Source organism: Phaethon aethereus (genome assembly GCF_964289735.1).
Source record: "Phaethon aethereus genome assembly, chromosome: 2".
NCBI lineage: Eukaryota > Metazoa > Chordata > Aves > Phaethontiformes > Phaethontidae > Phaethon > Phaethon aethereus.
Window position 1 is genome coordinate 171,303,463 of NC_138582.1, and position 17,630 is coordinate 171,321,092.

The 17,630-nt window shown below is 44.4% G+C and overlaps 1 protein-coding gene across 1 annotated transcript in view; it reads right to left on the reverse strand.

Moving 5' to 3' along the window:
- MAP4 (microtubule associated protein 4) overlaps positions 1-17,630 on the reverse strand; it is a gene marked incomplete at its 3' end in the record, with an annotated part of 113,465 nt that overhangs the window by 38,121 nt on the left and 57,714 nt on the right. Inside the window, exons 8-10 of the mRNA XM_081996535.1 lie at positions 15,614-16,345; positions 14,383-14,526; positions 12,883-13,053 (exon numbers count right to left, since the gene is read on the reverse strand). Coding sequence (XP_081852661.1) covers positions 12,883-13,053; positions 14,383-14,526; positions 15,614-16,345 — 1,047 coding nt within the window. The remainder of the gene's footprint in view (positions 1-12,882; positions 13,054-14,382; positions 14,527-15,613; positions 16,346-17,630) is intronic.

Genomic DNA, 17,630 nt, shown 5'->3' on the forward strand with positions numbered 1-17,630 from the left:
GCAGGGAGGAAGGTGATATTTTGCCCGTTCACATCCTCTTATCATCATTGAATCCTGTCTTTTCTTACAGCTACAGTTGACACAAATAAGCCTGTCAGAGAAGCTGAGCACATAGAGCACATGTTTCAGTACCAACATTAAACACATCTGTAGTCATCCGAGCTGCTTAGATATATTCTGATGCCTATATTATATCTCTGAACATGAGTGTTTTCCAAGGGAAGACATACCCATGTGCTGAAGAAACGGCAAAGATTCCCTATCCACTTCACCGGGCTTTACCGGGTAGAAGGCGACTGCCCGGGCGGAGACAGCGCCAATAACCAGAGCAGACTAAGATCACTACATCAACACGTCACGACTTAATACCCAATCTGCAAGCTTCCAGCCTCAGCAGATGAATCAGCCTAGTGTTTCTATTTTTGTTTCACTCCCAAAGCTATTACTTATCCCTTCTAATGCCTTTGCTGTTTTTTTTCAACCTAACACAATCGTTTCTGTGCAATCCTTTGCACTCGTTTCTAAGGCAACATCACTTTCCAGGGTGATGAGCTACTCCTTGCCAGCGTCTCCAACTAATCTGATCTCTAATTAAGCGTTACTACCAATACCAGTCAGTGATGGGACTGACCAGAACCATCACGGATATGCTCTGTCTATAAAAGCCAAGACCGTAAAAGTGCAATTTAAACACTGGCTCGTCCGTACGTTCATACACACACGCGTGTTGCGCTGCTCGGCCAACCACTCCTTGCATGTAAAACAGGCAGGAACACATGAAGCCTGAAGTCTGATGCTACGCGCTGAACTCATACGCTTCATTTCTTCTCGCAGTCTGGAAGAAGACAGGCTAAAGGATGAAAAGGTGAACCGGGATATGTAGTATTCTGGCATAACTTTGCACTACAAGCTTAACGTTTAAAAGGTGTGGAGCCGTACAATAAACACAGTCTCATGTTTTATAGGACAGGACATTTACAGATCAAATCCCACTTTAGAATTTACATACAACACATTAAAAATCCTAGTGATCAGCCAAAACCAGAATTAAAACGCATCCAAGAGTGTTTCAAAGTCAAAATATTACCACTATTTGGTTATTCTAGGAGTATTTGATAGTGGAAACTGCAAAGAGGCAAAGCAAAGTCAACTGAATGACACGTAAGCAATGAACAAGCAACATTGGCAAGGAAAGCTGAGACTTGAAATTCAGATATCCCCTGAAAGCTCAGTACCATCACTAAGGAAATGTCTTCAAGGTTCCTAATCTGGCAGAATTTACAAACAGAAGTATATTTGTTTCGTTCCCACCTTTTCTTGAAAATCAGCATCAAGGACGAGCAGGAATATAAAATAAAGGAAGAAATGAAAACGTAGGAAGTCCTAGCCAAAGGCTATGGGGTGCCAGCTCAAAATGAGAGTTGCTGCACGAGACTGTCCGGCTAGAGAAAAAGCCAGTATCAATATACCACACAGTACAAAACTAACCAGAAAAAAAAAGATGGGCATATGTAGTCAGTCACAACTGTTTTGAGCAATCCTTAAAAGAACATATTCAGAGCTGTGCAAAAAGAACATATTCAGAGCTGTGCAACTATTCAACAGAAGATAAATAGGCTCTTAAACACCCTGTATCTGCGAGCTACAGATCTGCAAATATGACCTCTAAGCTCAATTCACCTTTTAATTACGGATAGAACTGAAACCTCAACACAACTTTCTGTTAAAGCAGAATCAAATACAAACACACAAGTGCAAAAATCTAGGGGAAAAGCAGATAATACCACAGTTCTTTCGCTGCTTCATAAATACATTTAGTCCTGACATGAGAGTTGGCTGGTGCCATCGTTTGCTTTTCATTTCTCTCATACACCCACCTGGTATAATTAACAGGTCTTAATTAATGAACAGACATAATATGATGTTACTCTGACCATTTCAAAAGCATTATTGAAATACCACTGTTGTTATGAGGTATTTGTCCTCAACTACATTTGTGATGAAGATTTCAGGTAAGGTGGACGCTGGTAGTTACACATCCAGACAGTCCACCGCCCCATCGCGTTCACGTAGCTGATTAGCTCATATTCGACAAACCCCGTAACGGTTTGGGGTTCCACAGGGGAATTACAGACACTATATGAATGAAAGGTTACTCTGGAAATGCTAAACTCACTTAACTTTGTAAGTTACACCAGCATAATGTAAACCAGTCAGGAAAAGAAAGTATTTAGAGAAAGGGCTTCATTGCGAGTGTAAAAGAAAGGCAAATACTGTAATTAAGCAGGGATGGCATTCCTTGCTTTTAAGTGCATCTTATTTACACACAAGGGATTCAGAGCAGTCATACTGAGAAATATGCACTGTCTTACAGACGGTGATCGTGCCAATGGGCTGCAAAGACAGCTCGCTCCGCTGAGAGGACGGGCGCTGGAAGGATGCTCACGCCGGGCAGCGACAGGGATCGCGATGGAAGCTTTTGAGGAAAGAGGGAAACCAAGCATCACACGACCACTTCAACAGGCCCCTCCAATCCATGTTTGGGAGAATAATTCCAGAGCATAACTCTCTAGACCACAATGTGGTTATGCAATAAGCCCTTTATTCTGCAAGCACCGAAGCCCACAGCATTAAGAACTGGGACATCGCTATAAGACACACGTGAAGATAGACCTTTCCTAAAGGGCTTAGGCAAATCAAAAAACATAAGACGACACAAAACCCAAAACGCTGAAGCAAATTAATTTTTTTTTTTTTTTAATAGACTACTCTTTAAGGACAGATTGAAGGAAAAAATCTCTTGAAAGTCTCAATGTTGAAATACAGCTTGAGGAGTAAAGGGAAGAGGGATGCTAGCAGTAAATCTGAATTGAATAGCTCAACGCTGGATGAATGAAAAGCTTCCGTTATTTCCTCTGTTAACCACTCCTCAACATCAGAGCCCCAGCCCTGCAGCAGCCAGGGCACCTGCTTGGAAGCACAGATTTTAGGACCCTGCTTTTTATATATAATTCTCCATTTTAGTTTTCCAACAGAAAGGCTCAGTCACATTTTAAAGGTTGATAGTGTCTGATATGTTTTGTTCATCATCTCAGCTGTCTCCTGACATGAAAAGGCATAAAATAATTTTCCAGAAGAATCTGGGGCAGTTCTTATAATGGCAACAATAAAAATGAGAAGCTGAAATAAATCCAAGAGATGGATAAGGGATTAAATTCAAATTGCATGAACAGCCCTACGGCCGACGTTTCTTAACTTTAAGCTGCAAAGTCAAAATTAGGAAAAAAAAAATAATTATAGAACTTTGCAGGCCTAGTTTATAAAAGAGACATACAACTTCCATCAGTGAGAGAGATCTGCGGGAGAGATCTGCGGCATCGCAGTTGCCATGACTCCCAAGGGAGCCGTATCACAAAGCTGGTACCTATTTTAGCAGTACATACAGGAGCTGATGCATTTAGGAAAGCCAGCCTGTTATTCTGGAACACGTACAGTGTAAGACACGGGAGCCTGGCTGAAGAGTTTTCAGTTGCTAAACTTCAGCAGAAGATCCTCTACATGTATTCTGATACTAGATCATCGACTGCCCACCACAAAGAAAATCAGCCTATATGGGTGGATATTAGAAGCTGCAAAGTATGAGCTTCACAGTCCCGCCTGACAAATACAGCTGAAGTGTTGGTCAAGTTCTGGTGATAGGTAGAAACTTAAAACCTTTGAGCAGTGACGTGTTATAGGCCGGAAGGAGGATCCTGGGAACTACAGGCCTGTCAGCCTGACCTCTGTACCAGGGAAGATTATGGAGCGGTTGGTCTTGAGAGTGCTCACAGGGCATCTGCAGGACAACCAAGGGATCAGACCCAGCCAGCATGGGTTCATGAAAGGCAGGTCCTGCTTGACCAACCTCATTTCCTTCTATGACCAGGTGACCCACCTAGTGGATGAGGGAAAGGCTGTGGACGTTGTCCACCTGGACTTTAGTAAAGCCTTTGACAGCGTCTCCCACAGCATTCTCCTGCAGAAACTGGCGGCTCGTGGCTTAGACGGGTTTACTCTTCGCTGGATAAAGAACTGGCTGGATGACCGAGCCCAGAGAGTTGTGGTGAACGGTGTTAAATCCGGCTGGCGGCCAGTCACAAGCGGTGTTCCCCAGGGCTCGGTTTTGGGGCTGGTCTTGTTCAATATCTTAATGATGATCTGGATGAGGGGATGGAGTGCTCCCTCAGTAAGTTTGCAGATGACACCAAGTTGGGTGGGAGTGTTGATCTCCTGGAGGGCAGGAGGGCTCTGCAGAGGGATCTGGACAGGCTGGATCGATGGGCAGAGGCCAACTGTATGAGGTTTAATAAGGCCAAGTGCAGGGTCCTGCACTTCAGCCACAACAACCCCATGCAACGCTCCAGGCTTGGGGAGGAGTGGCTGGAGAGCAGCCCCGCGGAAAGGGACCTGGGAGTGCTGGTTGACAGCCGGCCGAACATGAGCCGGCAGTGTGCCCAGGTGGCCAAGAAGGCCAACAGCGTCCTGGCCTGTATCAGGAATAGTGTGGCCAGCAGGAGTAGGGAAGTGATTGTGCCCCTGTACTCGGCACTGGTGAGGCCGCATCTCGAATCCTGTGTTCAGTTTTGGGCCCCTCACCACAAGAAGGATGCTGAGGTGCTGGAGCGTGTCCAGAGAAGGGCAACGAAGATGGTGAGGGGTCTGGAGCACAAGTCTTATGAGGAGCGGCTGAGGGAACTGGGGTTGTTTAGTCTGGAGAAGAGGTGGCTGAGGGGAGACCTTATCGCTCTCTACAACTACCTGAAAGAGGGTTGTGGCGACGAGGGTGTCAGTCTCTTCTTCCAAGTAACTAGTGATAGGACAAGAGGAAATGGCCTCAAGTTGCGCCAGGGGAGGTTTAGATTGGATATTAGGAAAAACTTCTTCACTGAGAGAGTGGTCAGGCATTGGAACAGGCTGCCCAGGGAGGTGGTGGAGTCGCCATCTCTAGAAGTGTTCAAAAAACGTGTGGATGTGGCACTTCAGGACATGGTTTAGGGGACATGGTGGCGCTGGATTAATGGTTGGACTTGATGATCTTGAAGGTCCTTTCCAACCTAGTGATTCTGTGATTCTGATTCTGTGGTCTTAGCAGGAGGATGAACTGGCACATAGAAGGTACGTACAGTCCATGGCCCCATCAATTTAGTGAAAACTGAAATTGTTGGACTAGATGGCCTTTAAAGGTCCCTTCCAACCCAAACCACTCTATGATTCTATGAAAATCTGGACTATAATAACCATCTCCTGGATCCCTTTAGCTCCTTCTCTGTCCAGTAAACAAGCACACTCACGTTCACGGTCTTGAAATCTCAACACTTTCCCTTCATTGATTTCTGGTTTTAACGTGGTTCAGCTGATGCATGAACTCACAGTTTCATCCGCGGATCCAGCCTAAGGCACTTCCACACCAGTTGTGCCAACTTAGGGATTCAGTCTGGGTTTTGCTGGCGTCTTGCAACCCGCTGAACAGCTCCTTCGTTATGAGTTGGGCAGTGGATAGAAAGAGAGATGAGCCTCAGTAACGTATCTGGATGGCAAAGCAAATCTGTTTCCCTGCTCCTCCACCACTAAGAGCTCGACTGCAAGTTATGCTTTGTCACCCAGCCCAGATGTTGCGCGGTCACCGTGAGACCGCCCGAAGCTATGCCATGGGCCAGGTCTGCTGCCTGCGCGCCTCGGCAACCCTGCACCTGACAGCACCGGGCTTTAAACTGCCGGAGGAACATGTCAACCAACATCTCCAAAACAAGCTCAGTCATTCAGAGCTTCTCCTCAAAAAACAACCGTGAGCCTATGAAGTGCTGAAAGGATGAAAGCAACCGAGTATTATTAAAGTCCTGTGCAAACTTAGGTCAGGCCAACTTACAGACACAAAGTATGTACCAACTTACTCACACGCTGATGTGCTGCTCTGAACCGGGAATCCTTCAACTCCGTACACACTTTTACCTGTGCAAAACATTCAGGAGGAGCTTTTCTTTTTTGCATGGTTCTGCTACTAAAATTCTGCTCCCTTAAATACAGCAGTTGGCAAAGGAAAATAAAGACTACTAGCAGACAATGGAAAAGCTTTAAAGATTTTTTTTGAAAGATGCTGCCTTTAGCTTTCCCTTTATTTTGTAGCATCATGCACCAAAGAACATTACTTCTGCAGGCACAAGTTCATGCAGAGAACACCACTTTCACTAAAATAGAACTACTTCAGGTTATGCAACACTCATTAAAATTACAAAACCTCTCAAAAACCTGACCGGCATGTTAAGGCGCACTTGAGCTCTATGTTTGTTAAGTTAGTGGCTACATCATGCAAACTGGCAGCAAGGAACTCCGCAGAAATAGGAACAGGAACAAACTTTCATGCCTGATGACAAGGCAAAAAACTAAGAGCACCTAAGGGCAGAGATAAACTTCCCCAGCCCATCTCAGCAGACTGGCATTCACAGAGAGGATGCCAATTCTTTGAGGAAAGCTTAGAATGAGAAGTACCAGGACAGTTCTTTTATTTCATCTCTAGGCATACTATATTCTCCATTTCAGAATTCCTATGAACTTCATTAAATTCTATGAAACTGATTCCATCTCGTTTCCTATGAGTACAGGGATCTTGTTTGCTGGACAACAGCCACGTTAAACAGTCCAAAACACCAGTCCATCCGTAGTCTCAACAGAAAGATAAGTCTTAAAATCTGTATCATTCCCACTATTGTTTCGTTACAACTCTGCTTTAAAGATTATTATTCTAGAAGGAAGCACATTTTATAGATGCAGCAGCTCAAGGTAGCTTAAGATAAAGTCATTAACCAATTGCAGGAGGAAAGGTAGATGGTTGCGGTTAGCCTGAGGTAGGATTAAAACCAAACCCTGCAACATGACAGCAACTGAGAACCTTTCCTACCACAGACACACTCCGTTCCCTGCCCGCCAGCGGCACACAGTGCTATTTAGCGATCACGATGATTCACTCTTGCATCGCAGATGAAGGTCACTTCCAATCTCAGATGACAAGAAGCTAACGTAACTTAACACCAAAAAGTGCAAGTTTACTTAAATGTTCTACAATGTATATGTAAAATTAACTGTGAATGCATGAATAAAAAATAATCATCAAGAGTTCTGGAACTTAGACTAAGCTGTCAGTCCTTCAAACTTTGGGAATTAGCACTGTGAGACAGGCAAGCAGAACTAACAGCCTTTTAACATCAGCCAAAAAACCAGTCATGCCACACTCGCTTGTGCCACGTAGGATTAACAATTATGTATTCATGCCAACGCACTGACAAATAGCAAGGTCTTGCACGCAAGCTGTCTGGATTACTGCTGCTAGCTCAAATCGCAAACACACACCTTTTTCTTGCCTCTGCTGGCTCATGCCAGTGGGTTTCAGCTGCTTTTGTTTCTCTCGGTCTGGAGCAGCAGACCTGGCTGGCAGAGGTGGCACCCCTCTTGACTTTGTGGGTCTCATGTAGCCTTTTATCTGTTCTGCTGCTTTAACTCTCTCTTTCTCTGCTTCCTTCACAGCTTTTTGTTCACGTTCCTCCTCTTTTTCTTTAGTTGTGTCTTCAGGTTTGTCTACTTCAGACTTCAGCACCGGGGCATCGTTCAGGTGAGCTTCCCCACTGTGAGCAGCATCCTCTTCTGCTGGCAGAGAATGACCTTTATTGTTATCTTTGGGACTTATTTTGGCTGTTTGGGCAGCTGTCAGATTGAAACCAGCAGCCTCTGCTTCAACCCCTGTATTGGCCAAAATGCCTGGGTAATTCAGTGAGCTCTGCTCACTCTTTTTGCCTCCATCCAAGTCGGCCTCTTCAGCTTTATTCTCCATCAAAGCTTCTGCCACAACCCGTGACACGGCTGCTTCTGCTCTGCTCTCTGGTAGCGCTGCAGGTTCTGGGGAAAGGCACCCAGCGTCCTTCTCTCCAGGAGAGACAGTCGCTTCTTGTTTCTCTGTCCCTTTGGCACCTGCAGCAGCCGGACTATTTTTTGAATCTGCCACCTTCTGCGGCAGGTCTGAGGAAGTGCTGTCAGTGTTTTGCTTTTTATCAGTGGTTCTTATTTCTTTATCGTCCACCTTTGCCACAGGAGAAAGGTGAACTTCGTCCTTCTTTGATTTAATGTCCTGTTTAACTGAAAGGTCCAAAGAAAGTGGTTTACCTGCCTCAGTCCCACCCTGGGAACCAGCCTCTTTGGTTTTACCACCTTTCTTCGAAGCCTCTTTTCCAGGCTCTTTGTGTCCCAGCTTGATTGGTTGCTCGCAAGGTTTCTGCGGCCGTATCTCCTTCTTAGCGCCAGCTCCAGGCGCTTTGCTGCTGCTCTCTGCTCCTGCGTCAGGAGGAGGAAGCCCCTTCCTTCTTGCACCCTCATCTGTCTGCTTTGGGAAGCCAGAAGAAACATTGCCAGCGCTATCGGGGCCAGTTACGGCTGTATGAGCAAAGGATTCCAAGTCGCTCCCTTTACTATTCCAAAGCATTTGAGGGCCAATGGGAAAGTTCTTAATATTTCTGTTTTCATCTACCAAATCCATGTCTTCCATTCCATATTCCATCCCAGATCCTATGGGAGGCTGTACTTCCCTCCTGTTTGCTTTTGGCTCTAGACAAACAGGCTGCTCAGAGGCATTTTTAGCCTTTTTGCTACTTGCATCATAACCCCTCTTTTTAGATCTATCAGCAGCTGTGGCCAAAGCGTGACCTGCCGCTGCTGGATGCTCTGGGATAGGAAGTCCGCCCGCCACGCTGCAGGGAGCGGGACTTTCTGCTTCAGGTCTGCCAGTTATCGCCACGCCACGCGGAGGAAACACCTCTGCAACTGCTTTAGGCTCCAGAAGAAATGACTGCTGCAAGTTAGCCTCCATATTTTTGCATTTCTCTTTATTACTTGTGTGTGATTTTTCTGGCTCCAGAGGTATAGCAGGAGCTCGTACTTCAGTAGTATCAGTCAGGTCATCTAGCTGACTCGCTGAAGTACTGGAATTAGTCTCTTTGCCTTTATCAAAAGACTGAGTTTGTTTAATACTTCCCACCTCTTCACCTACTGCAGGGATGTTACCGGGACCCAGTACAACAGCGTGCTCAAGGCTGTTTTCGGCCTTTTTGCCTTTCACATCGCTACTTTTTTTCTTAGGCTTGTCCCCCACCAGCTCCCCGGGGGCACCGTGTGCCACAGCTGCATCTGGCCTGTGCTCTGGGAGAGGCTCAGGCGTATCTAGTCCCTTAGTCACGGGCCGAGTTTCTTTAGTGTTGACTCTTTCTGGCTGTGCTGTTTCTATTTTATGACCTGAAAGAACCGGCTGATTAGAGGAACTTTTTCTATTGCTACCCTGTATTTCGGGCTTTTCCAGCACCTCTTTGGTTGTACCTGCCAGGTTCTCCAGCAAAAGCTCTCTTTCAAAACCAGACACCTTATCTTTATCAAATGTCACTTCCTTTGTGTTTCCAGCTACCTTCTCTTTGCTTGGAAAACTGCTGGTTTCCACCCCAGCATCCAGGACAGCTGCCTGCCCCACAGGACTTCTTTCAGGTTTTTTTCTTTTCCCATCGCTACACCTCTTTCTAGGTTTGTCTGCCACCAGCACTGCATCAGAATTTATCACAACTGATTCACCTGCAGAAGTAATTCCAGCCTCTTTGCCTTTATTCATCAGATTTACCTCCTTTGCTTTGCTGATCGTGTCAGTCATAGCAAGATGCTTTGCTTCCCCTCTCCTACTCTCCGGCAGGAAAGGTTGGTCTAAAGCACCCAAATCAGCCATTTGTTTTTTTCCAACATTTTCTTTACGTTCCTCTGTCGCCTGTTCAATGGGCCTTCGCATTTTACTTACATCTGATGTATTCTTCTGAAAACACTCGGCAGTGATACTGCCCCTCTCTCTGCCTTTATCACTAACACTAGCTTCCCTAGTTTTATCAATTATGTCAGGAAAACTACCTGGGTCCATCTTAGTTTCAAGAAAAGGTGGCTGGAAAAAACCTCTTTCACCTTTTTTACTTCTTCCATCACTACCTCTTTTTTTTGGCTTGTCTGCAGGATGAGCATGTGTAATGCTTACTGACTGATGTCCTCTCGCAGTAAAACCTTTGCCTTTATCAGGGAAAGTCATTTCTTTTATAGTCTCATCTGTCCTCACTCCATCATTAAATTTGCTTACATCCTCCGAAAGCATCATCTGCTCAGAGAAGTTTTTGATTTTTTTTACTTTCCCTTCACCATGCTTTTTTTTAGGCCTGTCCACCCCATGTGCAATATTGGGATCTTTTCCAGTCTGCTGCTCTAACGCAATAAATCCTTTCCCTTTGTTTTTATCAGGGGAATCTGCTACCATCACTCCGCCCGCTGCTCCGGCAGAGGCGGGATGTTTGGCTGTATCAGACTTAGCCGACAGAAGAAACGGCTGCTGTGAAAAACTGTCAGCCTTTCTGTTTTGCAAAGCAGTAACTTCCTTGGGGTTTGATAAAACTGATGGTGGAACAGGCATTTTAGTAGTGTCTGTTGGGGTCTTCAACACTCCCTCTGAAGTACTAGAGTCAGTGGCCACGCACTTATCAGAAGACACTGGTTTAGTTTCATGAGCTGCCTTTGGCTCGTTAGGAAGCTCGTCCGACAGGGCCGCAGTCTCTAGAAGAGCAGGCTGTTTGAAGGATTCATTTTCAACCCCTTTGCTTTTGTCACAACTACCTCTTTTCTTTGCTGCTGCTTCCGGTGACCCACTGGAAGTCTGAAGCTCACGATGGGCAGCGTCACTGAATGCTTCACGCCTGGGAGATGTGCAATTAGCCTTCTTATCCTTATCAAAAAGGAGCGATTCTGAAGGTTTGGTCTGTAAAGGAGTTTCTACTTTGCTTAGATTGATCGCTTCTGAAAGAGATGCTGTCAGGTCAGCACATTTTGACTCCTTATACTCCCTCTTCTCACTTTTATCAAGGAAATCTCTTTCCATAGGCTCGGTTGGCCCCTTTGCTGTAACTGATTTCCCCACCTTAGTCTTGCCTACCTGCTCCAAGGGAGCCTCTTGTCTTTTGCCTTTAGATTGCAACATGAAACTGTCATCTCTCATTTCTTCTGTTTTCATGACATCCCCATTTTTTGCATCCAGCACAGATTCTAATGACACGCTGGGTTTTTGGGCCTGCTGTCCTGGTGCTGGCACCAAGAAGGTATTTTGGTCATCCAGGATATGACTTCCAGACCTTATTTTAGCATCCTTTGGCATATCTAAAGCTCTGCTTCCTGCAGCAATTGACTGTTCTTTGCGAGCTTCAGCAGGCATTACGGGACAGACATCTGGTTTTTGCAATTCAACAGCAAATGGAGAATTTCTAGGAGCGTTTGAGACTGTTACATTTTCATCCCAGAACTCCATGGTTCTTGGCAGCTGGTTTCTCTTTTGTTTTGGTTTCTTTTTCTTTTTCTTCATAATGGCCAGAGAACCTTCCGAATCCCAGCTCTCCCTTGGTGCATCTCCGCAGCTCTTCAGAAACTCCGACGGCACGTTGGATGGCTGCTCAGTTGCCTTTTTATGTGAAACCCTAGTGCGAGGGGATGTTCCAGCAACACATCCAAGTTCTGCTACAGAACAGGGGTCTACTTTCGGGTCAGTACTCTTCTGTTGTGGGAGACCTATCAGGCGGTCCTCCGGTATATTTGTAACTGGCACTGGTGCAGGTTTTGCTCTGCCAAACCTGCGTTCACTTGATTTGTTAGCTTGCCTTATTTGTGCAGTAGGTAGACCTGGAATACAGGAAGCCTGCTCAAACATCAAAGTGACTATTTGCTTTATAAAAAAATAAATATACTAGATATGTGAATTTAGCCATCTAAAACAGTCCATACAGTCATTTATGCAGAATTTTCCAGCACTGATACCACACTAATTCTAAAGCCACCTCAGCCAGGCTGGGATAGACATTTACACACAAAACCTATTTAAACTACTACCGATAAATATGTCAATGCTATTTAAAAATACGTAATTCCTGATACATGCTCTTACCCCACCAAAAAGCAACAGCTCTTGTAAGGACATGTTATCGCTTATTTAAAAATGCATTAAGGGATCCATTTTGTCTTAGCAAGACAAGATAACAGATACACTTTTTATATCTCTAGCTGGCATCCTTCCAAAATGTGAAAATAGAAGTTTAGTGGAAAGATGAGACTAGAGAAGAGAGAAGGGGGAGTAAAAGAGCTAAGCTTCCCCCAGCACCCCCGGTGGAAACAGCGGAAGGCAGAACCTCCGTAACAGAAGTCATTTGCTGTACTCCATTACAGGCAGTGCTAGGTTTCCTTAGCTACAAGCCACTGATTTTAGAGAGAGCGTCAGTCGTTTGTCAGTTAGCCCTGGCCCACAAATAAGCCTCCAGTCACAAGTGTAAGCAGTAACAGCTCGTTGGAGAGGCTGGGTTAGTGGAGCAAGAAAAAAAAAATTACATTTCCCTTTGGTAATTACAAAGCTCAGTTTGGAAGGAGGTCTTCACTAAGAATACTGTAATAAGAATTAATGGTCCTTTTTAATACCAGAATAAAAAACTAGCGGTAATGGCAAAAAAGATGGTGAGCTTTTAAATTCTACAGCAGAAAAGACATAAGCCAGTCCCAGTGATAAAGTAATAGCAGCACCCATATTTGGGCTTTTAGTCCAGAGAACATGGAGGGGAAAGACTCTTGAAGAGCGCAGGGATTAGAGGCAAAGTGCAAGCAGAATCACCCACGAAATGCAAAGAACCGCACAAGCTGCCTGGTGCAAAAAAGATTTCTGCTTGCTCAAGTGGCAACGGAGTCGGTAGGAAAAGGTGAATAGTTCAGAGAGGATACGTCCATTCTAAAACTGAATTATTATTTATTTTCTACCTGTGGGCTCTGGCAGGGATTTTTCTTGCTGAGGTTCTGCATGTTGGACATGGTTGTGCTCTTTTTGTTTCTCTCTATTTTCTGCAACAGTAACATCCACAGCAGCAACAGATTTTTCTGGAAGGAGGTCTTTATTTTCTAGTGCAACACCTTCTTTTGCTTCTACTGGAACTGAAATACGAAAAACATGAACAGAATGCTTCAGTTCTTACGAATACAGGCAACCTGCAGTTTAAAAGCAAGCCCTTGGAAAGCGTATAGGTTTTATTTTTTGTTTTAATAGGGATGAAGTTTGTAAGATATGGTAGTCTACCATGTATTATCTCCTCACAATTCCATTATAAGCAGCAGTTTTATATTTTGGCAGGCATGCCAAGGTGAAGGTAAAACATAAAACAAAGACTGTCTTGGGGCTTAAGCACAGGGTGAGCATTTGTTGTTTTATTTGTTTCTTCTTTCTAATCAACCAAATTCAGACTTTACCACCTTCCACTGGAATTCAAATCCAGAACATACTCCATTATCAGTCTGGAGGCCGCATCTAATGCTAGTCGTCTCGTATTCATATACGCCTTACAATACATTCAAGCAGACACTACAAAATTCCTAGCTACACATAACTATAACAAGTTTTAATTTGTACAACATAATTACTTTGGAGAACAATTCTGTATGTAATTAATTTTATTTAAATTTTGAATAGAAATAAAAATTATGACAGACATTGGTACAACAACTAGGCTGCACCTTGAATCCTGTGTTCAGAGTTGGGCCCCTCACTACAAGGAGGACGTTGAGGTGCTGGAGCGTGTCCAGAGAAGGGCGACGAAGCTGGGGAGGGGTCTGGAGCACAAGTCTGATGGGGAGCGGCTGAGGGAACTGGGGGTGTTCAGTCTGGAGAAGAGGAGGCTGAGGGGAGCCCTCATCGCTCTCTGCAACTGCCTGAAAGGGGGTTGTGGTGAGGTGGGGTTGGTCTCTTCTCCCAAGTAACCAGCGACAGGACGAGAGGAAATGGCCTCAAGTTGCGCCGGGGGAGGTTTAGATTAGGTGTTGGGGGAAATTTCTGTACTGAGAGAGTGGTCAGGCATTGGCACAGGCTGCCCGGGGAGGTGGTGGAGTCACCATCACTGGAGGTGTTCAAAAAACGTGTGGACATGGCCCTTGGGGACACGGTTTAGTGGGCATGGTGGTGTTGGGTTGATGGTTGGACTTGATGATCTTAAAGGTCTTTTCCAACCTTAATGATTCTGTGATTCTAACAACTATGGATGAGAAAGAAAAAGACAAGTTATATGATGGTAACTTCAAATGTTAAGACTACCACCTATTTATAACAGTCTCCATGCTTGAACACACTAGTAACCTTCTTGAAATTAAACCTTTGTTGCTTTGTTGTTTATAAGGACATGAGAACAGGGTCTGTGAGAACGAATTTAGGGGCAGAATTAGCTGATAGCGAAGTGCTGGCTCCAGTTTTATACTGCGGTTTGTATTTCTCACCTGCTGGTTCTGAAAGATGGTTTGTCTGTTCAGGAAGATCCTCTTCACGCTGGCTGGGAGGTGGTCTGCTGTCTTGAGCTTTCTCTAAGAAATCAACACAAGCTTCTGGGACTTTCGATTCTTGTTCCACGTTTGTCGTTGCTTCTGAAAATGGAATGCGAAGAATAAAACAACCACATTACTTTTAGTTTAGATCAGATTAAGCAAGATAATCACTTCTTCACCTAGTTGTTATCTTTAACGAGAAACTCAAGTTTTTCCTCACTTTCAAAACAGTGGTAATCTGCTTTTTAGAATCACCTTCTACCAGGAATCCCCTCCTGAAAGCCTAAGTGTTCTGCTAAAGCAAATCTTCCTGTATTGTCTGGTATTTACTCTTTCATTCTCCAACTATGCCTCTCAGTTACAACATTCTAGTAGGGATTGTTTTGTTAAAACGTCTCTCTCGAAATTTATTCCTATCGTTAAACTAAAGAGTATTGGAAGCTAAGAGAGAAAATACATCACTCCGACTCTTTCTGCAATCAGTCGACATACACTTCCTCTGCCCGGTACTATTTGCTATATTTTGACAGCAATTTTCTATCTGGAAGGACAATGTTGAGAAATCTATGCAGCAGAGAAAACCTGTTGTCCTGCACAGGGAAAAAACCATCATGCCCACCTCGTCACTTTGCTGCCCACAGTCGTTCCAAGGATACGTGACAAAATTATCAACAAACGCCTACCAGCCTAATCAGAAACTGTTTTCAAGATAACAACCTTTGTTACAAAACACTGTCCTACAGGATCTGTGGTGATTTCAGTATATGCTATGGATGATACTGATACAAAAGGATGATACTAACGGGGATGAACTAAAATGTCTCCATGGCGGTCCTGAAAAATCATTGCTAAGAATGCCAAGTAAAACACACAGACAAAAAAATGAAGATATTCTAGCTTTGTGTTTTATAAACAAAAAATCCCCAGGAAGCACTTCCTCTGTCTGTATCTTGCCAGCAGAACTGAGCTCTACTTAAGATGTTTTGCGCAAGAAATATCATAATCTTAACTACGAAAAACTATGCTTTTTATTTGAGAGTCTTATGACAGTTATGCATCTGCGCAGCCATCGCCGTGTGCTACCAGGAGTGCTGCTGCTAGTGATATGCCAACTTAGAGCAGCCTCCTCACTCCGCTTGCCGTGCTATTTCAAGGCTGAAGGAAGCTTTCAGGCACGCACGCTCACCTGCAGGAGGCTTGTGGAAGGGTGACTTGTCTTGCTCAAAAGAAGACTTGGACGTCATCAGCTCTTCAGCCGCAGCAACCTTGGTGTCCACTGCAGAGACGGACTTAGCTTCTGCAGAGGCAAACTCAGAATCCATGGCAGGAAAAGGCTTGGCTTCTGCTACAGGAGCAAACCCAGAATCCACAGCAAGATGGTGATTGACTTCCGCTGCAGGGGCAAACTCTGCATCTGCTGCTGGGGCAAACTCAGAATCCATAGCATAATGAGATTTAGTATCTGCTGCTGGGGCAAACTCAGAATCCATAGCATAATGAGATTTAGTATCTGCTGCTGGGGCAAACGCCAAATCCATAGCATGGTGAGATGTAATATCTGCTGCTGGGGCAAACGCCAAATCCATAGCATAGTGAGATTCTGCATCAGCTGCTGGGGCAAACCCTGCCTCATCTACTGGGGCAAACTCCAAATCCATAGCATAATGGGGCGTAGCGTCTGCTGCTGGGGTGAAGCCAGTATCTGCCACTGGGGCGGATGCATCACTGACAGCATTAAGAGGCTTGGCTTCTGGTGCGGGAGCAAACCCAACATCCACAGCCTGAAGAGGGCTGGCTTCTGCTGCAGGGGCAAAGCCAGCAGCCAGAGCTTGAGGAGGCTCGGTGTCTCCTGCAAGAATGGACCCAGCTTTTTCTGCAGAAACGGACATGACATCCAAGGCAGGAACACACGCTGCATCTGCTAGAGAAACACAGATCACAGAAATCAACAAAAAAAATGCAGAATGTAAATACCTGACAGAGTGGTGTTATGACTAGAGAAGATGGGGCTTTCGCTCCCTGTCTTCTTGCCTTTCAGCATCCCTTTACTCCCCCCTTACGCCAGCGTACTCAAGTTGTACTAGTCTGTCACATTCCTTAAGGCACCCAAGTGCTTCTGCTACTACAGCTTCATGTGACTTGTTTGTGTCCTTGACTACAGCGTTAGACACCCATCTGCTCCTAACATACATCAGCCAAGTGATGCATTGTTTTCGTTTAAAAACTACCTGATGCTACATAGCTGGGAAGAGACAGAGCTGCTCGATCCACTGCAACACATTCCAACAGAATATATATATTCCAACAGAATACATATCATGACAATGAGGGTTTTTTCCTATATAGCAGGACACTGAAACTTTTGGTGTCACCTTTGTTAGCCCAGCTGTGTATCCCAACAGCAGAAAGTCGTGAAACGTTCCAGAACCACAGGCACTTCATTTTAAATATTGTTACGCTCTTCATGGTGCTGCAACTTCAGCAGAAGCACTGGTACTCTTGACACAAAAGACACTACGGTCCAGTGCATCACCAGCTGCCCTTCATTCTTTCATGCCCAACTTGGCCTTGTTCATTTTTTCATATCTACTAAACACTGAGCTGTTAGCTTCAGAATAACATTTGTCAGTTCACAGTACAATCAAACCTCTGCCTTTAAGTTAGCATTTTCATAAGATCCCCTTAAAGGTTTTTTTTCAGTCAGTTTTAGTTTAACATTTCAGCTGTCTAAAGGCAAGTTTTTACAAACTATCAAAAGCCAGAAGCACTAGATTTCTCTTCTGGAGCCATTAATTTCAACAGCCCCAAACACTAGCCACATGCTGTGTAATGCAGCATGGTGACCTGAACATTTCAGATATATTGTTGAGTAGGTGTTTAAAAAAAAAAGTTCTACTGATTGAGTCACATGCAAAAATATCCTCCCCAAACAATGGAAAATATATTAAATCTTAAATTAGATACTTAAACTGAAAAAGGAAAGCAATTAGAAAAATGGAAAAAGTTCCTTTTAAAATAGCACTTCAGGGTCCATTGAGATAAAACCAATATTCCAGTGAACCAAACCAAAAAGATCCATTATGCACTAGCCCTCATTTGGTTTTGCCTTTTTTTTTAAAGTGATATCATGATCCTCTCCAAAATTAAATTTAAAGATTCCAATTGTACAGAAAAGTAAGACAGTAAAGAAATAGGTATTAAAA